The sequence below is a fragment of the Paramisgurnus dabryanus genome, chromosome 22, assembly GCF_030506205.2.
Source record: "Paramisgurnus dabryanus chromosome 22, PD_genome_1.1, whole genome shotgun sequence".
NCBI classification, from domain to species: domain Eukaryota; kingdom Metazoa; phylum Chordata; class Actinopteri; order Cypriniformes; family Cobitidae; genus Paramisgurnus; species Paramisgurnus dabryanus.
The window spans coordinates 16,300,310-16,327,425 of record NC_133358.1 but is presented as its reverse complement, the minus strand read 5'-3'; the positions used below and the strand labels follow the sequence as shown (position 1 = coordinate 16,327,425).

General features: G+C 36.9%; 2 protein-coding genes across 4 annotated transcripts in view; both read right to left on the bottom strand.

Moving 5' to 3' along the window:
• stau2 (staufen double-stranded RNA binding protein 2) overlaps positions 1-16,739 on the bottom strand; it is a 114,831-nt gene extending 98,092 nt beyond the window's left edge. For both annotated transcript variants that reach the window (XM_065294944.1, XM_065294945.1), the window contains exons 1-5: positions 16,594-16,739; positions 14,615-14,825; positions 13,139-13,269; positions 10,874-11,033; positions 9,696-9,831 (exon numbers count right to left, since the gene is read on the bottom strand). In XM_065294944.1, coding sequence (XP_065151016.1) covers positions 9,696-9,831; positions 10,874-11,033; positions 13,139-13,269; positions 14,615-14,816 — 629 coding nt within the window. In that variant the 5' untranslated portion in view covers positions 14,817-14,825; positions 16,594-16,739. The remainder of the gene's footprint in view (positions 1-9,695; positions 9,832-10,873; positions 11,034-13,138; positions 13,270-14,614; positions 14,826-16,593) is intronic.
• Positions 16,740-17,275: 536 nt separating this feature from the next.
• Positions 17,276-26,733, bottom strand: ube2wb (ubiquitin conjugating enzyme E2 Wb). Of its 2 annotated transcripts, none has more exons than XM_065294943.2 (6): positions 26,666-26,733; positions 25,852-25,943; positions 22,923-23,025; positions 21,351-21,506; positions 19,368-19,443; positions 17,276-19,285 (listed from the first exon to the last, which is right to left on the bottom strand). In XM_065294943.2, the coding sequence occupies exons 1-6, from the start codon at positions 26,678-26,680 to the stop codon at positions 19,272-19,274; spliced, it is 456 nt and encodes a 151-aa protein (XP_065151015.1). In that variant the 5' UTR covers positions 26,681-26,733; the 3' UTR covers positions 17,276-19,271. The 2 variants fall into 2 exon arrangements, with proteins under 2 accessions (XP_065151015.1, XP_073669265.1); XM_073813164.1 differs by having other exon boundaries at positions 25,852-25,940; positions 26,666-26,696.
• Between the last annotated feature and the right edge of the window lie 383 nt (positions 26,734-27,116).

Here is a 27,116-nt window from a genome sequence, read left to right as displayed (position 1 = left end):
CTATTGTGCCTGTATCTTTAAAAAAAAAAGACAAGACTCCCTTCCTGTTGCTATTCAAGTCAAATCCACCTAAACTCCCCTGAGAGGAGGCTCACACCCAAATCTTGAGAGGAGTTTCTTAACCTAAATGTCAGATTGTGTTTCACCACTGGCAGGCGAGGAAGTATTGGCAATTGTTTTCTACAGATACAGAAGTTGTCAGTGAGATATGGGTTTGATGAAAGATGATTTACGACTGTATGTTGTTATCACGGCACGATATCCAAAGCGGATGTGAACATGGATTGATGCAACTTGCATTTAAGCAATGCATTTTATCAGTATGTGTGTTCCCTTTGCCTTGATGAACATTACTTAGTCCTCTACCAATTGAGCTTCAGGAATATTATGTAATTTGTTCACAACTGTCATTGCAGCAAATATTATCCTGGCCTGAAGCCCAGCCTCCTCTGCAAAGCACAGACCGATTTCCCACCGAGGGAGAAGGAAAAACATGGATTCTTCCTTTTTTCGTTTTCCCTATTTACGCCCCAAACCCCCCAATGTGTCAAATACTATCACATTACCAGTACTTCACCACAAATGTGTGTGAGGAGAAAATATGTAGTGACAAAATGATACCACACAGTGCCCTGCTGAACCCCAAAAGGTTTGACATCAGGGGGTAAAGACCTCCTGCGATTGACTCCTCACAGGAGGGGATATGAAAAAGCAACAGGCATGCGATGCAAACCCCCTGTGAAGTAATGGGATGTCTTCAGAAAACATTCGGTTTCGTGACATATAGCAGAACAGGAAAGGGAACCATGCGCTGGGCTTGCTTTCAACTGAATCACTGCATGGATTGCTGTATTACAGGAACACTTGGCTGGAATCAAAGTAGTAATCTGCAAGTGGTTTTAACTGTAACTGGCATCTGAACGGATTCACGGTTAGAAATGAATTGGGCTATAGCAAAGGTTGACGGTCCGTAACAAAACCGGGTAAAGCCAGGGCAGCACGCAAGCCAGACACCCCCTAAAAAAGCCCCTTCACAGCCAACCGCCTGCATCCGCCTTTGGACCTCGGACGACACAGACCATCAGTGTTTTGTCATTTTAATTAAAGGTCAGCTCAACTCAAATTCTTTAGCAATGTGTGTTATGGTTTCACTTGCAAAGAAAAGATTACTAAGCTCTTTGCTTTTTAATCAGTGGGTTTCCCCTGTTTTATCACTTGAAAAATGAAGAGCCCAGACAAATTCAGAACCTCCCAGATTCTTTACGACTTATTCAAAATGACACCCTGACTTAATAAGGCTCTTTTGGTTCATCTTGAGATGACACCGGACTCTGAGTCTTATGCTGCATTCACACCAGTCGCGGTAGAGGCGTCATGCGTGAGTTATTTCAATGTTAAGTCAATGTGAAGACGCGTTGACGCGGTTCTGGAGGTCTCCTGGCATGAATGAGGCATTTAGCGCGGTTCTGCCTTGTTCGCGAGTCTAGTTTGTGCGAATTAAGCATTGCCGCAGGAAACTATGGCATTAGTTGAAAAATTTGCACTTTGGCGAAAAAACGTGCTGCGTTAACCAATTAGGAGCTTGCTCTTGTAGTGACGTGATTACAGGAAGCGAGCGGAGTCGCAGAAGCCCCTCCCATGATGTGAATTTCCCCGTAAATGTCTTGATGACTAGAGTTTTATGTGCGAATGAAGGGATGTAAACTCAAAATGTTCAAGTGGCAAACTAGACACGAAATACGCGATTCCGCCTTGTTCGCGCATCTATTTGCGCAAATTAAGCATTGCTGCGGGAAACGCGCGAGTTGAAAAATTTGAACTTTGGTGTAAAAACATGCTGCGTTAACCAATAAGGAGCTTTCTCTAGTAGTGACATGATTACAGGAAGCGAGTGGAGTTGCAGAAGTCCCTCCCATGATGCGAATTTCCCCGTGAATGTCCTAATGACTAGAATTTTACGCACAAATGAAGCGGGTAAATTAAAAATGTTCAAGCGGCAAACTAGACACGGTAGACGCGATTCCGCCTTGTTCGCGTGTCTAGTTTGCGCGAATTAATCATTGCCGCAGGAAACACGGGAGTTGAAAAAAATGTACTTTGGCGGAAAACGCGCCACGTTAACCAATCAGGAGCTTGCTCTAGTAGTGAATTGATTACAGGAAGCAAACAGAGTCACAGAAGCCCCTCCGGTAGATGGGAATTTCCACCTGAATGTCTCGATGAATTGAATTTCATGCGCGAATGAAGCGAGTAAACTCAAAATGTTCAAGCGGCAAACTAGACGCGGTACACGCGAATTTGACGACTCAGACGCAGCTGGTGTGAACCACAGTTACTCATTACAGCAAACGGACCGGCGTCCATGCTTGATAAAACTCGTTCATTAAACTGTTCAAATAGGTGCACAGAAGTCAGCCCATATCCTGCTAATGAAACAACTTTGGCAGTGAGGTTTTTGTCTGGACTGAAGCCCAGCACAGCTGCCTTCGTCCATATTAACAATATTAGTTTATAAGGCAATAGAAGATTGCTTTAATAAGTATGGTAGTAAATGATTTTTAAAGTATGTTTGACCATAACACTACAAACTGAGTCTGCTTTACATCATAATTAGATAAAAAGTTGACGGAGCCTGTGCTAGCAGCGCCAAGGTCATCGAATCCCAGGAAACGTTCAAAAAGTTTTCTATGTTTGTTTTATATAAGTGCGTCTGGCAAATGCATAATGTGCAAATGTAATCCGGTTGGGACATGAGAAAGAGCTATAAAGAAAGTTATTGTGCTTTACTGTACATGCAGGACAGTAACCACCAAACATCAAACCATACAGACCCGTGTGAAACGCACCTGTGTGGCACTCTGAGCACCTGGTCCCAGGCAAGGTACAGATACAACAGATCTTTATGACTCAGCAGATGTCCTCTGACTTCTGGTCACAAAAGCATTAATGACTCATCGAAACACAACAATGCCACCATCACAAAAAAAAACATTTTCAAGAGCATTTTCCTCCTCCATGTGGAGGGAGGACACATTGGCAACAGTAATAACAGGGAGGGGCGTTGCAGAATCGATTTGAGTCTTCCAAAACACGCGTTCCCATCCTTCACCTTGAGCTTTAGAGGAAGTTATTTGCTCTGACCAAATGAGATAAGAAACCACTCCGCGGTGAGGAGTTGCTGGTTCAATCTTTTGATATGCATGTGATCTTTGCAGTGATTCACACTAACAAACCACAAGTATGAGGCTGGCCCACAACAGCTGGGCTGACCGTGAGTCCTCCAGAACAATGAGCTAGCCTGACACAGCTCCAGCTTACACAAAAAGACCTCATTTGACCTCGGAGATCCATTACGTGGAGCAACACTGCAGCTGGGTAGCACCAAAAAAAGTTATTTTTAATTGACTGCAAACACGCTAAGACAGAAAATGAGACGTTGCCACTTCAAGTAGCAAGGTATTGTGAGATGAGAGGTTATTAGTTGTTCTTACTTATTACTATCGTTCATATTTAGTAATCTGAATGAACCGTAGTGCATAACTCCACGTTTTGTTGGGGAGGTCAATTGTGCTATTTCCTCATTTAAGCCTGATGGATAATAAAATGGAAAATAACTCCAAAGTATTTTAAGAAAGACAATTGGCTCTTTTACTGGAAGGCGACCTTACTGTTTGTTCACACCATCGAGAGCGTCAGAGTGGCCGGAGGTCAAGACGGCATGCGTCTTGGACGGTGTGAGCGTCAAGGAGAGTTGAAATCAGGTTAACTTTATGGTAAAGTGCTATGATGTGGTTCGGCAGCAACCAATCAGAAGGTGGATCAAGGATTCCATAGGATGCATTCAAGCATCAGAGTGTCCACTACTCTTTTTCTATAGCGACGTTGGCACAGCAGCCACATCGTTTTTTTACGCTCTCATCAGTGGTGTTTGAACGTACAGTTACTTCACTAGAGTTTCCATATTGACTGTTGCGATCTCCCCGGGTTTCCCTTAAACTAGGGATGCTAAACAATTAATCGCGATTAATCGTTAGCAAAATAAAAGTTTTTGTTTACATCACATATGTGTGTAAACTGTGTATAATAAATATGTATATATATATATATGTATATATGTCTATATGTGAATATATGTATATATGTATATATGTATATATATGTGTATATATGTATATATATGTGTATATATGTATGTATATATATGTATATATATATATGTGTATCGGGGGCGTGTCGGGGGCGGAAGCGTTTGGGCGCAAGTTTGATAGCGCACCTCTGGCTCCATGGACGATTCCTTCTGCACATGCCCTGGCTCCAAACTGACATTTTTACGTAACATGGCAGCGTCCATGGTCGGACATTCTTGGCTTTAATTCATTACAATGGAAGAAACCGACATCGCGTCATCCATCTTTTTTTTACAGTCTATGGATTTCCCCCATTCATAGCAACAGCAGTGGTCATTAAATGCACACAAAATAAAAATAAAAATATGCCTGTATTTTACCAGAGGGCAGCATATAAAACACTTGCTTTACGAGTTAACAGCAATTTGTTGCATTTACTCAATTATTTTCCTGAACTCATTAAACAGAAGCAGAGCCAGGCTCATTTCTGTGTTATATGACCTAATGCATTTGATAGTGATATTGGGTAAATAAATGATTATCCTGGCTGCTGCTTTTGATAGGAAGTGCGGTACCCGGAATAACAGAGTTTTTATTAACATCCTTTATGAACTGTGGATTCTGGCAGCCTTTTTGTCCCTGGATATATGTCTGGACACAGACATCATATTGTTGGAATGCTTAATAAATAATCCTAAGTGCTGTTTAGTAGTCCTTATAAGATATGCATTACATTTATGCATTTTGAAGGCTTTTTTGATTTCCTAATGCAACTGCATTTAAGTTATGCATTTGTTTGATGCGTTCACCAGAAGTAACACCCATCACCTTGATGTTGCAAGCACAAAGGGTATTTTTAAAAGGGTACTGTCCCAGTGACAGCTTTAAGTAAGGTTTTTAAAGGATGTTGGAAATACAGTGCATTTATGCATGACTATCTCAATGTCAGTCTCAAAATAACTCAAGGCTGCATGGTCACCCAGAAATCATCTTTGGAATGTCAGACAGTGAAGGCCATCATTCTTAAAATATGACTTGGATGTTACAGGAAAGATAAATTACGTCCACCGAACAAAGAAACATTTTGTTGAGAAATGCTGGAATAATAAAAACAGGAGGAGTGCAATGACTAAACAATGCATTTCTTTGTAGTAAGTGTGGTAAGAGCGCTATCCGAATTTGGATTCCAGTGGACTCCTGTCTCCACCTTCATTTCCTTACAATCTCAGTAACATAAATCATCATTTGATGTCCCTTTCATTCAGAATATACAGTAGACAAAATATAAATTTTTTTCCTTTTTTACAGTGTGGTAGAGCAAAGCATTAGCAGTGCAAAGATTATGGGTTCGATTTATAAGAACAATGCATACTGAGAAGTTACCCAAGTACCTATATACTTCTGCATCGAATCTACGGTGTAGCCCACACATAGACGCACACCTCTCCAAAGATGCACCAATGTGTCAATTCTATGCAGACCACAAGCGCTGTGATTGGCCTGCTAAAAATCTCACTTCTTCATGTGCACTTGCGATGGATGCAAGTTGAGGCATTGATATTTAACAATGCAAGCTAAAGCAATAGTAGATTTCTATTTGCCTCCATCACTGCTGATGCTTCACCAACAACATACACAACAAGCTGCTGCCTTTCAGCTTTTGCATTGATATTGTATCATGCCCGCCTACGAGTGATCTGCATGTGTTATTGCACATCAGTGCGCACAATGACGTAGCCTACGCCGTAAAGGCTATGGCACAGGTCCGACGCAGAAATAAAAATCATGGTTAATGATAAATGCATAAACTGAAACTTTAACTCTTTCCCCGCCATTGACGAGATATCTCGTCAATTAAGAGAAAACGCTTCCCCGCCAATGACGAGATTTTCCGTCTTTCCGCAATACCGCTATTATCCACCAGGTGGCGCCCTTCCGCAACTTTTTAAAACCGGAAGTATTGCCCTATGGCAAGCTGCTGCATGTCCGTGTCTGTTTTAAAGATCGCTCTGAATGGGATCTCTATGAAAAGTCCGTCATAAAAATGGAATTATCTCTGCTTTTTGCTCAAAATATGGTGTTTTTGCAAAAACCTACCCATATTCAAAAGCTGATTGCAAAAGAACCACTAAAGGTAGGATGAAACGGTTTTTTTTGTTTGAAAGCAGAGGGTCTGTTCTTTCATTTGGTATATTGTATGTTTATATATTTAAAGAAGAACATTTTCTGGAAGGCATTAAACTTTGGTGAAAATCATAAAAAACGCTGGCGATGGCTGGCAACTTTTTTTAAAAACGCTGGCGGTGAAAGAGTTAAATTGGCACTGCTTTTTCCATTAAACACATGTAAATGGGTTCTGATGTTGTCAGCCAGTATTTTTCTAACAACTAACATCTCAAAGAAACTCAAAAAGATTTGTAACGACATGAGGAAATGATGACTACATTTTCAATTTCGGAAAAACTGTCTTTTCTCACATTATTCAACGTTCACAGATGGCCGATCTCATTTGTAAAGTAATAATTCACCGGAAAATGAAAATTCTCACAATTTACTTACCCTCATGCTGAACACAATTTGAACTAAATTAAATAATATCCTGGCTCTTCCTTTGTATAAATAAAACATAATTAACACAATGGAGTCATTTGGATTACTTGAATGATGGATCGATGCGATTTTGGACCTTTGCCATGTTGACCACCATTCAATGGCAAGCCTGGAACACCAGGATGTTATTTTATATAAATTTGACTGTGTTCATCACAAGAAAGGCAGTCGTATACACCTGGGATGGCATGAGGGTGTGTAAATTATGGGAACGTTTTCATTTTCCAAACATTCAATAACTCCTCAAGAGTAAGAAACAGGTTTATGAAGGAGAGCTTTTGCCTCCTAATCTCTGCTCTTTAGTGCTTACGGTATCTTTACTGCAATCAAAACAAGCCGAGGTGCTGATTTGGGCTGAACGGTGACGCACTTCCACCTCCACCTCCACCATGCAGGCTCTCGCTCCCTTTCCTATTAGCGTACGGTGGCCACACTACAATATCAGACCAGGAAATATCACTAGGGAGCAATTATCTTCATTATTGATACAGAGCACACTGGCCCCAGCAAGGTACTGTTATGCCCAAATGAGAGGAGGTGAAATCGTCCCGGAAATGATCCAAACAAATTTCAGCTCTAAAGGAATGCAGGTGCTTCCCGAGGCAGGTGAACACTGTTAGTAGTACAACCCTGATCTGTAACTGTAGCATATAGCCATCAATAAATAATGTAATAGTGCAATGCCACCTGATTGTGCCTCGGCATAGGAGTGACAGGATAAGGTCTGGGTTTAAAAATCTGGGGTCATTTTGTGATGATACAATTTTGAATCTTAAAGAGCACAGGATTTGATTCTGCTTTTGTAAATCTGCACCGTTGTCTTGGTGGACTAAAAGAGAATAGGATCGAGAATTCAAAATCGGGTGAGCTGACTTTATGTGCAGCTGCATTAGGGTGATAATGTGATTTATATCGTCCCACATATGCAATACGTTATTATGTACTTTTACTGTTTATATGATCAGATAACTTGTGTAAAATGTTTGAAAATACACTTCAGATGCTCATTTCTAATGTTGGGGTTCTTTAGGCTACCCAAAGATTTAAGTTTGTCATTTAGGAAGAAGAGCTTTCCACTTATTATATTAACAAGACGTGGCAGGCCAAATTTCACAACGCATCTTAATGTTGCAGATTAATTATCATAAATCTTTTTTCACTAGTAAATGACTTATGAAGGTTACAGTATATTGCTAACATCTAAAAACACCCAAAAAATTGATTATTTGCCAAATGAGCCCCTTTAAGTACGTTGCATAAATCAAACTACATTTTTGTGAATCAATACCCTTTTGATTAAGCAGACATTTAGATATATATACGACAAGGCTTTCAATCCCATAATCCTACAATTGCAGTCATTTTTCAGCACCATAATGAAAGAATACAGACATAATGTCAATATTCCAAATAAAAGCATCAATTCGAGCTGTGAATCTGTGATTAAGTGAATCTTTGTTTAAGTATGCATAAGATGTAACACCTACAAGAGGATTTGTGTCGACTGTGGAGAGCGCTGGAGACTCCCGGGGTAAAATTTTACAACACTCCTCAATATCCAGAGCAGTCCCCCACGGTGGTCTCTGGCCATGCAGGCGCTGTACCAAAATGATGTAATCGTACAGAGGATCTGATTTACTTTGGCTCCTTGTTGTCTTATTATTTCGAAAACTATATCATAGAAATACTAGCTGGGCAGGGGAGAAAAATATACACTTTTCCTATAAAATCACTGTCTTTTAATGCTTTCTGATACAAGGTTACGGATCCTTTCATTAGAAGACTTTGGGTTCTCACCTCACATTTATTCTCAAGATCTAATCAAAAGCAAGTCTAAATAAAAGCCTTAAATAACAACAGGATTAAAGTGTAATGTGTTCTTTTCAATGTAGCATAGTTAGTTAAAATATCAAAACTGCTTGTTTTTACTTTTTAATTTAGTATTTAGTATGAATTGCGTTTATTTCATGAGTTAATAAATGAGCGGCACATAACGTTTTTTTTTTTTTTTGCAGACACATGAATTAAATGCTTTTTTGCAGATATAAATGATCACACAGGCCCTAACCATGTACAAAAGAATACTATACTGACTGTTACAAATGATTAAACTAATAACTAAATGGTCTAATAAGATTATTTTAAATATCTTAAGAAACTTTTTTACACAGAACGGCCTAAAAACTACTGATCATGACTACTACAATTATATAAAATAGTCTGAACTAAGCTTTAAATTTACAGTCAATTCATTTATACCTGCAATGAAAGGGGCAGAGTAATACAAATGGAGCAATACTGCCCCCCAGCGGTAACAAGGAGAATTTCTACCATACAGGTACAGTCTGACACTACTAAATTACACATAAGATTTCCAAAAGAAGGGAGATGATTGACATTATTTTCACACATCCAAGACATATATCTGTCATAAAATGTGTTTCAAAAGGGTGCTTTGTTGCTTCTCAATTATATCTGTGAATTCATCGGGCAAAAATAAATGTCGTCAGATGGAGTTCTTAATAAAAAAATTATGTAAATGTAAAAGTTAACCCGGACCATGAGGACTTGTGTCTTAATACATTATAATCACAAGTCCTGATAGTCAGGATAACCTTAAGGTTTTAATAAAATAAAAGTTTTGTAAACTGACGTTTTCAATTACAGAGAGAAAGACATATTGTAATGGTCTTGGGTTCGAATCCAGAGAGCACACATACTGATAAAAAATGTATACCTAGTATAGCACTGTAGGTTGCTTTGGATAAAAGCGTCTGCCAAATGTATTCCTGTGAAAAATTCCTGTGTAAACCTTATTGCTGGTTATAAAATGCATTGCATCTTTACTGCCATCTAGTGGAGGCTTTAAAACGCATTTAAAACACACAATGAGTCCCAACTAATCATTTGTATACTAACATACTTCAGAGATGTCATTTATTTTTTTAAAGGACTCACCTTTGGTTGAACATTCCTCTGAAGTTATAATTGGCTCTGTAGTTGGGAATTGGTTTGGGGTCCAGGGGTCTATAGATGGCCGGCTCTCCTCGCTTCATGGCTAAGCCATTCAACTCCACGGTAGGAGTGATACTGCCTGAAAAACAGCATTGCATTTGATCATCACCACTTTACTAAGGACTACCTTATCATTTTTGGATAGTAGTTCAAGTCAGTAATTGCCAATGGTCATAAGATGGGGATAAATTATACCTCAACAGTGACACAATGTTTTTATAACCAAGTAGAACAATGCATGACAGTCTGGTATGCAATGTAGGTATGTAAGTGTTTGACTAAACACACAAAAGAGGTAAAAAGGCTTCTATAAGATAAAAGGAATGAAAACTCTTGATGCACAACTCCTATTAAAAACAATTGAGTGTAAATCAAGAGTTAATCTAAGGCACAGAATCAAAGAAAATGTAGCCAACAAAGTAAAGAAATGACTGCAAAAATTGTAAAGAACAAAAAAATGTTGAACTAAAACTGATCTGTCCACGACCTAAATCAATATTTACCATGTAAAACATTTATATTTTTATTAGTACACTGTAAAAAAACTTTGCTGCCTTAAAATTTTTTGTTAAATCAACTCAGATTTACAAGTCATGTAAACAGAGATGAGTTGTCACAACTTATAAAATATAGTTGAGAAAAGTCAACTTAATTTTATAAGTTATAACAACTCACCTGTAGTTATAACAACTCCTCTCTAGTCAAGATAAATAATAGTAAGTTGAAATGACTTGTAAATCCGAGTTGATTCAACAAAAAATTTTAAGGCAGCAAAGTATTTTTTACAGTGTATTTAAAATTAGGGACACTGCCTTATAAATTATGGAAGAATGGAATTTATTGTCTAAAAATAACATTTTAATATTTAATATTTCTATTATGTGACAACTGTTATATAAAAGCAATAAAGCAGTAATGAAAACATATTATATATTGTTAATACTGTCATGGCTTAAGATTTGCTGTCACCCCACACCACACATTGTATCTATAATCACAATATACCATGACATATATTTCTTATGTCTTTACAAAATAGACAAAACAATTTTTAAAGGCGAAGCCCTGTGGCATATTGTATCCTGAGGGTTGTTGTTAATGATATCACGAGATGATGATACCTGGGTTGCTACTGATATCTGCTTTAGGTGAGCGGGGTGGAGGCCGGGGAAGGGTGCTCTCATTTAGGGCCTTGGTTGCTGTGGAGTGCTGGGCCTTTTTAATGCTGCTGCCCTCTGCCTCCCAAACCTGGTTCCCCAAACACAGCTGTACTGAAAAGAGCTGCATATAGACAATACAGCAAAAGACAATTTGTAATTCATGCTGAACATGTGACAAGGTCAGAGTAAATATGTGACCCTGTCTGTGAAATCCGAGATAAGGTCACATAGGGCCAATCCCATTTCTCTGTCTTACCCCTTCCCCTTACCCCTACCCCTTAGTTTTGCACGTTCACGTGAGAGTAAGGGCTATCCCAATTCTCGTTTTGATCAAGGTGTAGGGCTAAGGGTAAGTGGTAGATAACCCTTAAAACCAAGAATTTTCGTGAGCTTACTTGAAACCAAGGGGTACCCAGAATACACTGTGCAACCGGCAACAATGGCGGCCAGATCGTCCAGAGAGTCTCATTAATGTAGTATTTTCGGCTTCATAATTGATTTAAAAATTACTAACGTCTTATTTTGTGCTCTACACAGTCCTGTACATATATATTTGAATTATGTTCTTAATTTAAATGTTTTTAAATTTCGCTAGTTTGCTACGCTAACGTTACGTTGCTGATTTGCACAACATTCCTGTATTTCTCTAACTAGCCATGAATGGACTCCATGCTTGTCTACAGTTTTAATTAAATTCCATTAGCAGCGAATTTCGTTTGATATCAGTGCATAACACTACTTGCTTTGGAGACATCGGTACGTGCTTTACACACTTGTCGCGTCTGGTGACGTTGCAGCCAGCTAACGACGATGTATGATGACATAACCGTAACCAAGTGGTGTCTCATTTCAGAGGGGTATGTTTTCACCCCTAGCGCTTAACACTTGGTTTCGAGGGACAAGGGCTAGGGGTAAGACGAAGTGGTAGGGGAAGGGGAAGGGGTAAGACAGAGAAATGGGATTGGGCCATAATCTTTGAAATGACCTCTTTCATCTCAGTCAATATCAAGGTTATATTTCACAGACTATTCTTTACCGTATGTAGGATGATTTTAAACAGTAAATCACCAAACATGACTTTAGTTGGTTAGCACATACTGTGTCACTCATTACAGGTAAAGCATGCAATTAAAGTGATAAAAATAATTAATCATTATTACTTAGGATTTCTTTACGTTTTGAATGCATGTATTTTGATCTTATATTTAAGATTAAAGCAATACTCCAGCCAAATATCAAAATTACCCCATGATGCACTTACCCTCAAGCAATCTGAGATACATATGTCCATCGTCTTTCAGAAGATCACATTTTGAGTTATTTTAGTAAAAGTCCTTGCTTTACCAAGCTTATAATGGGAGAAAACAGTGATCAGGGAACAACTTCTGACTTTAAAGGGCAAAAAAAGGGCATTCATCCTTCATAGAAGTAATCCACATGGCTCTTTTGCAGTTAATCGGTGCAATATTGTAAGAAAAATATACATATTTAAAATTTATAAACTATAATAACTAGGGATGCTCGGTATCTGTTGATCACAGCATTAAATGATTCGATCACTACTTGTTAAATTTGCCAATCTTTAACCGATCTTTCTATTATTCACTTTTGTCATAATGTGGGTGCAATTTGAGACCATTTTTATGAAGTCCAAGCATTTTTACAACCCGTTGCTTATGTGCAACCTGCAAATTTAGATTTCTCTCTCTACAATTACAAAGATCTGTGTATCTTTTCTGAAGACGTGCAATCAACGCACACTACGCTAAAACTTTTGCGTGAATCGCGTGACTCCAAGATGGCGTCATTACAGGAAGCTAGTTAATACAGTTTATAATGTTTGAAATATGGATATTTTTCTTACAAAAATCGCATCAATTACCTGTAGAAGACCTTATTTACCAATTTAGCCATGTAAATTACCTCTGTGAAGGATAAATGCACTTTTTGGGGGGTTTAAAGACAGAAGTTGCTTCCTGATCTCTGTTTTCTACCAATATAAAGCTTGAAAGTGCAAGGACATTTACTAAAGTAACTTCAATTGTGTTAGTCTAAAAGATGATGACATGTGTATATCAAATTGCTTGAGGGTGAGTACATCATGGGTAATTTTGATATTTGCCTGTAGCATCCCGTTAAGGACTTTTTAAAGAAAAAATATTTAATGTCACACTACTTTTGGCAATGTCAATTCAATATCATCAACAGACACCATAGCCATTATACCTTAGCATGTGCAGGCCCTTTCTCATTCAGCAGTTTGTACTGAGGTTGAATCCTGTTGAAACGGGCTAACTCATTCACCAGACACATGGGAGTTTTCTCTTTAGGGTTTGCCATGTTTTCTTGAGGAGGGCCTGTCAAAAAAGACACCATTTAATTGCACTCAGCTTAAACAAATGAGAAAAAACAAACAAGTGTGTGACAAAACGTACAGTGGTTCCAGAAATTATTTGGATAGTAATGCCACACTTAATAAAAAATCTGCAATTAAATTATGCCGGAGCTTTACATATAAAAGTTCAGATGCAAAACCCTCTAAGTTCATCCGACATGTTTTCTTATAAATTTTCATTTTTTTATCAGACTCCTAATGGTATCTGCCAACAAACCAGTATTTCTGAATGGCCTAAAGCTAAAGTATTCAAGTTTGATAACCAGATAAAATGTGTTGAGAGCATTCGGTTAATATCATTATCTCATTTTTAAGGGGTTTAGTGGGTTTTGCATCTAAGCATGAGGTTCATAAGCTGATATTAAATTAAACTAAAACATACAGGAGCAGTTTCCCAGACAGGGTTTAGATTAATCCAGGACTAGACCTTAGTTATATTACGACATTTAAGTCGTTTTTACAAACATACCTTACAAAAACAATACTGGTGTGCATCTTGAGACCAAATAAATGGCACTAATATATGTTAAGATGCCAATACAAGAGGTTTTTTAAATTAAGACTGCAGAAACATTCATTTAATCTGGGACTAGGATAAGCCTTGTCTGGGAAACCGCACCACGGTGTTATCCGTCGACATTAACGGAAAACACACCATACTGGCTTTTGTGGACACAGGACATGCATCGTAACTATTATTATTTGTCAGTATAACCATAAAGAAAAAGTTACATCCTTCCTGGTTGGACCTACAGTACTGTGCAAAAGTCTTAGGCCACCATGTTACCATTAGATGTGTTGTTTTTGCAATGTTATAGTGTTCATATATAATTATTTCTCAGTCTCTTTATTAGAATACAACAAGAAAATACAGTAAATGTGTATTTAGTTTTAAACACAGTATAAAAGTATAAGCTGAAGTGTCAAGTATTTAGGGTAAACTCCCCTTCCACTTGAGCAATAGCAGGCAGCTGCAGGATCTCTTAAACCTAAATGAAATTAAATCCTAATTTATAATTCTAATCAAATGACTTCAGTCTCCTCAAAAAAGCTCAAGATGTGTTTCGTGCCAAGAGAGGTCAACACTAAATACTGACTGATGCCTGAAGAAGACATTTAGTTCTGTTTAGTAATTTTGTGTACATATTTCCTATAATTTCTGTTTGTAGCTTAAAAAAAGAGTGAAAAATTAATATGGATGGACATTAAAACTTTGCTAAAACAACAAAGCTGGTGATTGTGGCCTAAGACTATTGCACAGTAATGTACGTTTGGATCAGCAACAGCAAGTAGACAGAAACTTGTACCTGGTGGGCTGGCTGGTACAGTGGAGTCCACAAAGCCAGAGACAGGGCTGGGGCAGGTGGGCGATGTGGCTGGCACTGTGCCATTGATGGTGGGCTGCTGCAGACCCAGAGCTCCTGGGCTGGGCATGGCCACAGAGGGAGCCACAGGGGACAGGCCAGGCCCAGACAAGGGGGCTGATGTCTGCACTTTCACTTGAGCCATGCTCTATCACTGTTAAAAACAACAGTCATAACATTTAACAAACTGAACATGAAACCATTCATCATTTCTTTTACTAAAAAAACCAACACACAATTTGGCAGACTGCAGTAGACCAATTTTTCTAGGACGTTATATGGCAGACATGGTCAAGGATATGAAACCAAACAGGATGAGCTGCTGGGCATAGAAAGCAAACTACTTTTCAAGACCGTGTCTCATTTTTAACTCAGCCAGACAATATATTAAAATATTTGCACCCTGTCATATCAGTTGCTTATATCTATATTGATATCAAATAATAGGACTGCTGGAAAAAAAAAGTAGCACACATGCATTAGTCTCATTGCGATTCAACCTCTCTCTGAAGCACAGCCAGCGCATGTAGCTAACTTTTAACAAATTTAAGTTATATTAACATTTACTAGATAAACCTTATTTTGCTAAAACATCTAAGTAAATGTCTGTGGAAATTAATTATTTATTACCCCCACAAGCTATAGCAGTTTGATACAGTTAATGCATGAGATAAACAGCGCTTTGTCAACAGCAATTTCGTAAGCTATAACAATAAAATATTCATTATTCTGACATAAAATACCATGCATTTAAATGCATTGATATATAAGCTGTTTTGTTTATTCATTAAATTAATATTATTCTTCACGCTTTCGGACCCCTATTTATTACTTTGTATGCAAAAAGGGAGTGATTGTTTTTATTAAAGGAGTTTGTCGTAATTGTGTCAAAATCAAAAGTATAACAGTAAAAAAAAAAAATCGGTTCAGCATATCGGTTATCGGGCACATATCCATCCAAATATTTGGTATCGGTTATAGTATCGGTCGATCACTACATTACATATTAACCTTTCTGTTGCTTCTTGTTTTGTATTTTATGCATCAAAGTATTTGACTTTAATCTGAAACAAAAATAAACAGCAGACTTACTCCAACTCATGACTTATTAATGTCCATGACCTTTCATGTTGCTCATGCATTGCTTACTGGAAGATTATGCTTACTTATTTAAAGATTAAAGATTAAATATTTCAGACCCAAGTATAACTACGAAACACATGTACATCTTGTTAGGATGCATTACATTTCTATGACATTTTCCAGGCATGGGAAAGCCTGACACAATGCCCTAAACACCTATAACAGCATCAAACACACAACATCTATACTATCTATAATAAAATATCGAACTCATTTTTGTGTTAAAAGTTTGACACACGATGGTCTCGACTAGAAGTCAGCATCAATCCAATAGACATTTGACAACTACTATCCATCCTGTACAAGTACATGTATTGAGAAAAAAGCTTTATTTGTGCAAGAGCACTCAAATGAGCTCACAATCTCTTCTCAGCTGACTAACGTTATTGTTTCTGTTGATGATGGCACCAATGAATAAACTCAACACAATACAGTGTTGTGGTGTGCTACGGCTCTTCAGCAGTTACGTGGATTAGTCTAGAGCTGTGTTAAAAAATCTTAACGAATAATTGAACGAGTTTATGATGCTCAAAAACGCTGTCTAGGTAGGTAGCACTTAAGATTTTAAAACACAGCCTTTCTCTTTTAGCAAGCAGGCCACCGGCTCTGAACTCAGCTGTGCAGACATCATGGCTGAACGACTAAATAAACCTTTATATCTGAACGATGCACGCGGACTGTAATACGACTAAACAACCAAACGACACATCGCACTTTCAACTGTAATACTGAATTCATCGCTATTTCAAACGACAAGGCAATTCGTTATATTTCTTTACCTTCGTCCAGGGCCAGACCCCAGTTACACCTCCAACATTGGCAAACACTAAAGAGAACTGATGATAGGAGCAAACCACCGCGGACATGGCGCGATTTTCTTGCAAAACCTAACGCATAGGTGTTTTTGTTTACATGTGTAGGAGTAAGGTAAATTATATGTGTTGATAATTGCACGTATAAACATCAGTAGAGGTTTTGCAAATGTAGTAGAGACTTGTTTCAAAACAGCGCGACAACAGCGCACCCCTCCTCTGTCGTGCAGATGGTGCGTTCCGGGGTCCTGATCTAGAGATGAATTCGTCCGCTGTACATTTAAAATCCATGCATACTTTATATAATATCCTAAAAATAACAAACACTTAATTATATTTTGGTTAACTGAATATTTTTATCAGTGTGTGAATATTTGCATATTGTGTTAGAACTATTAGTAATGGTATAATAATATAAAACAATATTAATTTATAATATTGAGTAACGTAGAAATGTATTAATATAACTATTGTTTAAATACTATGCTCTTAGTGTAACTGTATGGTTTATTATTTTAAAGAATACTTATGTTGGGATTAAAAGGTTAAAAGACACCTCAATGTCAAAGTGTCCCAATCTACCTAAATTCGCCATAAATGGTTATGCAGTAACACATTTTTACAACTTAGTCAAAAACTGCATTTTTATTCTTTAAATTAACAGGCACAACTTACATTATTTGTACATACAAAAAAAAAAAATCAGACAAAGTTAGAAAAACAATATCTTCTATTACCTTTGATTATTCTTTTAACTTGCAAACCAAAGTATACAATCATAAAAACTATTGACAACCAAGTCTACATAACCATACAGTAAGTGCATACACTTATTGACTTCCTTTATGGTAACAAAGTGTCACACTATAGCAACACATTCAGTTTAGCCCTGTTTGCATTTCTACACATTTTCTTTCAGTAGTAAAAACAAAAACATGAGAAACAATATAAAGTTTCCTGATTTTTTTTGTGCAGGGAAAGCAAGAATCCATCTTCATTTAGTCCTACAGCAACACATTCACTTGGAAGTCTAAATACAATGTACCACAGATAATGGAAAAAGCCAACCAACTTTGGAATATTCAAGTATTTAAATGGATGGCTAAAACATCTTTGGAGTGTATAAACTTATAACCAGATACCTTACATTAAACAAATTCAACATGGGAAAGAAAATATGAATGCATGTTTCATTTTAGAAAAAAAGTCAAGCAACCCAATAATTCTTGACCACAATCTTTTTTTTTTAGAAAAGTGCAGATGATCCAAAAATGATCAAATATGTGCTCTGGAATAACATTTTTATATAGATCATGCTGCTAATCTACCAACGTTCACTTGCAATTTAAAGTTAAATGCATCAATTTTGAAACACGCACATTGTATGTGTTACCGAATTTTTAATTTGTTCCTTAAGTATGTAACAGTCTTTTAAGAAAAAATATAATCAAATGGAAATGATCTGTTAGGAATATTTTTTCTTTAAAAATTACCTGAGCCAGACAAGTATGACCAGGAGAACCTTGCAGAAAACACAAATCACAATGACTTCCATACCAGTTGAGAATAGAAAGTAAAACAATTTCCCAAAATTAAATAAGCCATCTACTACCAAACATATTGCCATTCATTGACTCTTTTTATGACTTGCATAAAATAAAACCATACTATAATAAACTTAGGAAAAGGTATTAAGAGGAAGAAACCTTTAAAGATGGATGAGGATAAATGGGACTGGAGTTTTTGTCTCAATACAAAACATATAGAAACAAAATAGAAGACAGAACTTTAATGCCAACATGACACATATGGGGTTACCAAACTCTTGTTGCTTTAATCTGCCATTGGCAAAACTATACAGAACACTGGATTTACCCTATATGGCAGAGGTATGAGTTGGTAATGTTCAAGGTTAACTCTTGGTTTTGTTACTAAAGGACACATTTAGTCCTAACAGCTTGACTGACATTAAAATTGCCATTTGCAGTCAAAACTCGAGATGGATAACAAAGTTGTACCATTCTTAAACTAAACTATTTACAGTGGACTTTCAGGACTTACCGGCCCCTCCCCATCTATTTCGGTAGAACTGCAGATCAATGAACTTTTCATTTCTTAAATCATTTCACAGTGCATAATATTTCAGTAGGAACAAAAACATAAACATAAAAGCAAAGGGATTAAGATTGTGACACTACAACCCTTTCCAGATTTGTTTTGGATTTCTCATTACTCAACTATTTGGAATTCCCATTCTTGGCCAGATACGCACACATCTTTGTTATTGCACGAGAGACATGGACCTCAAAACATACCAGTGTTAAAAATTAACAGGAACATGTGTGGTCCAGGATAGAAATACAAAAAAAAACTCCTTCGACAAATCTAAAATTTTCCCATACAAACCCAAGACAGGTCCATTTCCAGTCGCTTGGAGTTTTCCATTCTTCATCAGTTTTTCCTTCAAACATGCATCCAACTGGCTACTGGTAACGCAGCTGAAATCACCTCTCATGTTTGTGGTCTGAGTCCATGCTTGTAATCGGAGTCCATGGTTACAGTTCATAGACCATGTTAATTTATTTTTACAAAAAGTGCTTTTGTCAGTAGGACTTCTTTCCTTCAACAGTTCAAGAAAGTTCACATTAACAGGTATCATCTGTAAAGAAAAGGCAGCTGTGATTGTAAACATTTCCATTATAAGGATGTTTATGTAGTGCTGATGAAACATTAGTGCTCACCATGGTACCACCATTTTGTCTTCTTTGGATTTTTATTACACGTCCGTACATAAAAGGAGTTATCTGGAGGCCGTCTCTGAAAAAAAGATGTTCTTAAAAATTACCTTCAGATATTGGATTATTAAAACCCCCAATTAAAAGTATGTGTTGGGTTCAAATTGGTATTATTTAATAAATAAATAAATAAAGCAGCAAGATAAAAATCCTGAAATATTCCAATACACATGCCTGTATAACAAAGGTTTGCAATAACTTATTCATCTTAAAGCTTCAAAAAGTTGTATATAGTCAAAGTTTTAGGTCAATGCAGATAGCAGAGAGATAGTTTTGCTCCCTTTTGAATATATGGAAATATGGAATATGTTGAATATGTAATTTTCAGTATGTTGAATATATAACTTTCAGTATTTATTATAATTCCACCTGATTTATCCTAAAGCATCACCATATTGCTTTTCACATATCATATTCATTTTATTATGTTATCACGTATTGCTTTTTTCTTCAATATAGTGCAGCCTTAGTTATTTCCATTGACGGCCGGGGACTTCTTTTTTGTGATTGTTGTGGGCAAAAATTCTTGATCTTGTGGCACCTTTTCTTAAAAAATAAGATGGAATATGCGGGATATTTATGCAATATTTATGCAATTTAATGAACTTGCAAAAACTGCGGGGACATGCAAAAACTGCGGGGACTTGCAAAAACTGCGGGGACTTGCAAAAACTGCGGGGACTTGCAAAAACTGCGGGGACTTGCAAAAACTGTTTGCAGCTTTTCAATGATGTTCACGTCACATAATCACTTCATAACGTTCCCATGGCAACAGGGGACATGGCTGCGCTTATGTGAAATAAATGCAAAATTAAGATATATGTGATTTTTGCTACGAAAATGCGGGATTTATGAGATCATGCAAGCATGTGGCGTATTTGAAAAAATGTGGCCCCTGCATAAATATGCGGACTTCGGCTAATTATGCGTTGAATCATGCGATTGCATAATCACGTTTTTCTGGAAGGACTGGAAGTTCGTTACAACATGTATGTAGCCCCGTCGTGTGTGGTTCGTAATTTCAAATTTCAAATTTCTGCTGCAGATGCGTCTAAAGGGTTTTATGATAAAAGAGATGCTAGCGTTTGCCAGATACTCCCATAATCTCATGCGTAATCAGAGTTTACTGTTAAGAAAGTGTCTTGTATGTATTTTGTGAACGTGAGCGTCTCTTTTATCATAAACGGTTTTGACGTATGTGCAGAAGGCACTTATTTTGACAAAACATGTGATGCACAACATGGTTCACATGACTCAAACAACACATTTTTTGAAAACAAGAGCAACACAAATATTCGAACACATATTTTGAATTTGCGCCACTTGGAAGAGCAGTCACGAGCCCCCACTGGTTATTTCCCTGGATAAATGTAAACAATGTGGCATTAGAGGATCAAGACCAGCCTAGGAAAGCCATCCAATGGGGTACGTTTATGGTGTGACCAATAGAATATAGGGAGTGTTTAGGAAACTGAATATTGTTCAATTTAATTAGGGTTCCTCTACTTTAATTCTTATGTACAGAATGGGCCAACATTTACAATAATTCAAATGTTTAACATTCTTTGATAAGTATTGTACTCCATGTGCTTTGTACATGATTATACATTTTTAAGTATAGACACCATTTCCTTGCTTTTAATTCTTAAAGACTGTCCATTACAAAAAGTCAAGGTTGTGCCAAGTTAAACAAGTCCTATAATTAGTAAGCAATTGATATTGAGAGTCACCACACATTGTTGGGGGAAGCATGTAATGTCTTACTACAGTAACTAACTAACAAACCATCTCTTCAGTATGTCTTAGAATAGAACCCTCTATCTTTAGAACACTCAAATAGACACTTTTGTATATTATTCATATTAACTTTTTAACACTGTACTCTATACTCTGTAACTGTACACTATACTCCAACAAAATCACACTTACCTTCTCTTTGCAGCTAGACAGCATGCTAATAATGCTAAGACAGACAGATTGCACTGAAAGAGCTGGTGACCAGTCTTCTGTTAAGATGGACAGGCAGATGTGGCCATTGCTATAAACGTGAGGATGAACAGGTATATTGTCTCCTGTGAACATTACCTGTTGAAACAGAACACAAATACAGTGTTATCATCTCTATCCAACAAATATGGCACATTATATGGCCAAAACTATATGGACACCCCATACATGCCATATATTTCATTTTAAATGGGTTAGTCCTCCCTAACAGCTTTACAATTTCTGAGAAAACTTTTTATTAGATGTTGTAACATGGCTGCTGGGATTTGATCCAATTCAGATAGAGGAGCAATAGCGAGACCATTGCACGCCATCAATATCATCACAAAGGTCTTTAGTGGGGTTTGATTCTGGTCTGTGCACTCCCAAACAAATTCGTCCACACATGAATCACCAAACCATTTCCTTCATGGGTTTTGCAGAGTTATTGTCATGCTACGAGATAAATAACACCCCTAACTGTCGCTACAATGATGTTGAAGTTTGCTACACACCACAATTTCACTGTATGACACAGCATTCTTCTTTTGCTTTTCACAACAAAAAAAAAGACATGGATTAGGTACAAAAAAAACTAGAAAACTAGAAAAATATAGAGAAAGCCAGTGCTTAGTTTTCACAACTGACATGAAGCCTCTAGATTAGCACAAGGAGACAGCCGGATAAATGAGTAGCCGACTCCAGATCCGGACTTACACACGGAAAACCACAGAGCGTTGGGCTGTCTTGGTCAGCAGAAAATTGCAAGCAATATCTGACATCCGACTAAATGCACTTAATGCACATAAACTCTGATAGGGCCACTTTAGCTTCCCAAAAAAGTTTTGTCACTTTTACTCTTAAGTACTTTTTTCTTTTAGCACATTTTAAAATCCATGCGTACAGTGTATGCTTGAAATAACATAAGCCAGTTCCGCCATCCACCCTTTTGTATCAGCTTTAACCTTTCAATTTCTGTTATGTTGATGTCAGCCATAAAGGTTTCTGAATCCATACATTAATGTTGTTCTTATCCCTAACAAGCCTTTTCATATAGTGAGCTTGTTTATCTAATTTGGACTCTATAGTGATCAGCTATTTATAGCAGGACTGTTATGTAAAAGAAGATTGGATTGTCGAGTTAAGCCCTCAAACGTGGTCACTAAATCTGCACCCTCCACGATAAAAATGCTCTTACTTGGACTGATTCCTGTATCTTACTGCAGTAGGTGCATTCAGGGTCAGAGACACAGATGGTGAGAACACTAAATAAAGGATCAGGGCATCATAAAGACTTTAGTAGTGCATTTAATATCAATTTGTAATAGTGGAGTGGCTGCTATTTGTTTAAAAGGTTTAAGACAACAATAATCCTTGTAACAGGTCGGCTATTTGCATTAAAATCAGTCAATCAATCTTGATAACGCTGCTACAAAGTAGTACCTAATTAATTTAAAGTACTATTTGAAGTGAGGGTATTATTTTGTCCGACTTTATAAAAAGCATTGTACCTACCTGAGGTGAGTCAAAAGGATAACGACTACTGAATTTAAAAAGAAGCTGAAATTTCTCCCCTTCATAAAGAGTACCAGAGGCTCCTTCCATATCCACAATCCATCTATGAAAATACAAATTAAAACACAATTAATAATGTGGCATTTTGTTATGTTCATTAGAAACAAATAAACAAACATTATAAAGACTTATTTTTGTTGATTTATAATGGACTATATGGTTTCTTTTAGCCATAAAAGACCAGAGGAAAGCTACACAATGCAAGGAGTTGTTCAGAAAGTAACAAGATGATAATTAAAGTTTAGGACAAGACAGTAGCAACATTTACAATCTAAAAAAATATGTTAAAGAGAAACATTGTCAAGTGGTCAAATCAATGAAAGCTCTTTCCAAACATTACAAATATCTGATCTGAGTGCTCATGGATAATCCCATCAATTATTAGCCATCTACACCAAAGCTAAACTAAATTATGAAAAGTCAATAAAAGTAGAGTACACATATCACTGAAATGTTGGGCTTGTGTTTAACTACATTTTTCAGGTTTGTTTGATTAGATTGGAGCAAAACTTTACAGGACAGTGGCCCTCCACGGCTAGGAATGCCCACCCCGGATCTAGATTATGGATCTCTAACGTTGTTCCTGGAGGGCAACTGTCCTGCATATTTTAGTTTCAACCCAACACACCTGCCTCTAATTTTGAACAACTTGATTAGCAGGTTCAGGTGTGTTTAATTGGGGTTGGAACTGAAATGTACATGACAGGTGCCCTACAGGAACAGCGTTGGAGACCCATGATCTAGAATCTAGATAGAACATGTGTCAAAAATAGCAACAAATAAATTCAGTTCACTGGAACAGAAATTAACCAAATGACAAAAGCAGCTAATTTCTCATGTTGACAAGGTAACCTTGAAATGAAAATACATTTCTTTAAAATGATACATTTTAATTACTATTAGAATAATCCACCGACTGTACCAAATATACTAAGTGAAAGGTTGAAAGCAAAAATGAACACAAACTATTACTATACTGTAAAATTTCTTGTTTAAACTTTCCCATTTAAGTGCAACAACTTGACAAAGTCATGAAAACTTTTTTTTTTTGACTAGTTAGAAGTTGCTATAAATTATGAAAAAAAGGTAAATCAACTTCACCTCATTCAACTTTTTTTGTATTACTATTTATTTATAGCAACTCCTCACTAGTCAAGAAAATTTTAATGTGAAAATTTTAGTGCAACAATTATTTTTTTTACAGTGTAAACTTAAAACTAAATCGAATTTGAACATTATTTTGTACAGAATATAATAAAGGATATTTTAAAAGAAGTACAAAAAGTTGTGATGTCAGCCAGTTAAAAGTTTGTGATTATTTTCATATTTTTGTAAATGATGTGTCAGCTTAGTCCTGTTGTAAATGTGTCAACTTTAAAAACCTGTTTAACTCCGTACATAGGTTAACATGTAGTTCAGCTTTTGGAAAAATACTGTACTCATCACTTATTATATTGTCAGTTTACAACATGATCAACTGCTGACAAAAATATGAAAGTTATGCAACATACTAGAATTAGATAAAGTGACATCAGCAATGTTAGTTTCCTGCCACAACATTGTCATATATCTGCAGGGGATTAATGTGGCCAACAGTCCTGAAGGCACAGCGGAAATATTGCAAGACCAATGCTGCGTCTGCATAGCAGCTCATATTTCTGCCTTGGATTGTATGTGACTTATGCATTATTTCTGACATCATTATATCACAGAGAATACAAGACAGTTATAAGAACATATACTTATAAAATTAGGTAAATGTTAGGGCATGAAAAAAACAGCATACAAATTTATCTTAAAAATGCATAAAAGTGCTGGTCTTCTTTAAGGATGCTTAAAATGTTGATGAATTTATGCTGGGGAGGCTATAGTTCCCTGTGACAAACAGCTTTGTTTCAATCCAACACCACTGCCCTATGCATAACTGACATATTTACATCACAGGAAAAACCTCTTCCAAAAACTCGACATACCACACTGAACACACAAAAAAGACAGGACAAACATGTTTGGCAAGATGCCACACAGCCACTTTCTACTTGGCATGTTTTAAAAAATCTAAATAGGCATCAGATAAAGGTCACAGTGTTTACTATTTGATAGTAAATAAAAATAGCCACTCATTTCACGTGTACATACTGGTATACATAAAAGAAACAAATATCCTATTATCTGACACTTCCTAAGCTTTAGTGTTGAGCTCTCAATCATTTATTTACACTCATTATTTACACGCATTGTGCATGGACAGTAGCGATAACTCATCTTTTCTTTTAAACTTATTACATCCTAAAGAAATTACCCTAGGCGTGCCATTTAAGACAAGACTGGTTATACGTTTTATTCTTTAGATAGGTAATCCTTCCTAGAAAAATGGTGATTTAGCACATTTTGGTACAACTAGATATTTCAGAAGAAAATTAAACCATAAAAAGTCCAAACAGATGCCAGAAAGGTTTGTTACAGCAACACTACCCCATCAAGCTGTCAACTTAACCCTTTAATTTTTTATTAGGCTTAGCAGATATACTATACATAGAGCAGGCTAGCTGATAAACTGAGACAGCCTTACAAATGACACCCAGTGGAAATAAGCAATATAACTACGTTCAAATGGATTTTTAGGGACTGTTATATAACAATTACCACTGGAAGTAAGACAACCCAACCCAAGAAGGCTTGCAAGTCAATAAAAATGATATACCCAAGATAAACTTAAAACCTTATGAGTCATATTGCATTCTCAAATGTATCTCTTGAGAAAAGTCCCTGTTGGTGGACTATGTCAGAGGTAGCTGGTCAATAAGTACCCAGCGATGAAACACATGGGTATAACATTAAATAAAGACACAGGATGGGATGTTCTTACTGTGTGATGGTGTTTTGTACGCTCTTCTCATTGAGTGTCATTCCAGGAGGAGGATCATTCTGCAAGGCTAAAAGTTCCTTCTGTAACCTCTTCTGTTGAGAAAAAGCATTGAACGATGAGAAATAATAGAAAACAAAAGAAGAATAAGCATTTGAATAAATTATCTAAATAGCATCTGTATCTTTTCACTAATGTTGACATGACTATCTACAGCACTTAGCTGGTACAATCTTTAGATGACATTTAATGTCTAGTTATGCAGCTCGTACCCCTGTACCCCTTCAAATTTTATTACGCTGTAACCCTTATAAATTGTATAATATTTGTACATAAATAAAATGATAACAACTTTGTCTGTTTTTATCTTTTATTAGGAGAAGAATATCGGTTAAATGAGTTAATTTCATTAAAATATGCTTCAGTTTAAAGATCCTGCGCTTGTCACCTTGTATTTGAAAAGTAAAACTGAAGAAGTCAAGATCTACAGAAAAGCCAATTTGAAAATATAAGTTACCTACATTAAGATAACTTAAGATATTCATTTAAATGATCATATGAATGTGTTAATGACAAAACAGTAGTTTATACGAGTCCTCCCCGCCAGCTGTTGCTTTTAAAGCCTCGATCATTCTCACTCACCCTGACAGCTCGAGCTCACCGAGGACAAGTTACGGTTTACAAAACAACGAATCGGAATTCAACAGTTTTATTAGGCGTATCAACCAAACGCCATTCACACTGTTAGTGACAATACACTCGACACCTGATCAAAGTGATTGATAGATTAAACACTGGATGTCAGCTGTGATCTTACCTGCATCGACGCCATGATGGATCCCCCTGCATCAGTGGCGCACAGTAACGCAAGGCAACGGACGTCACAGTCACGTGACACGCGAGCTGCGTATTTGATGCAGCGTTGCGCAAACCAAACGGCGTATTGCATCTAAAAAACGCGGGAACGCTAGTGCTTCGGTTAGCTCTCGCGGTACTGTGATGTCATATGCCGATCAATCTGCGCAGCCGCATATGATGTGGAACACACCTCCTTTATTCTGATGGTAGCAGCCTGATTGTCCCAAATCAACCCTACAACTTATTTCCATTTGACATTGGCAAAATGTTTGTTTATGTCTTATTATGACATTTTCTTACACACTAACTGATACATAATTTCGTAGTAGAATATTAATTCATTATCTAAATAGTCTGACCAAGTAATGACAGACTATTATTCTATAACAAACAGTTATTTAGCAGGCTCG

Coding starts and splice junctions, on each gene's coding strand:
- ube2wb (XM_065294943.2), bottom strand. Junction 23,026..25,851: donor GTACAAAACACCATCACACA/GTAAGAACATCC, acceptor GTATTTTCATAG/ATGGATTGTGGATATGGAAG. Junction 21,507..22,922: donor ATCCTTTTGACTCACCTCAG/GTAGGTACAATG, acceptor CTGTTTCAACAG/GTAATGTTCACAGGAGACAA.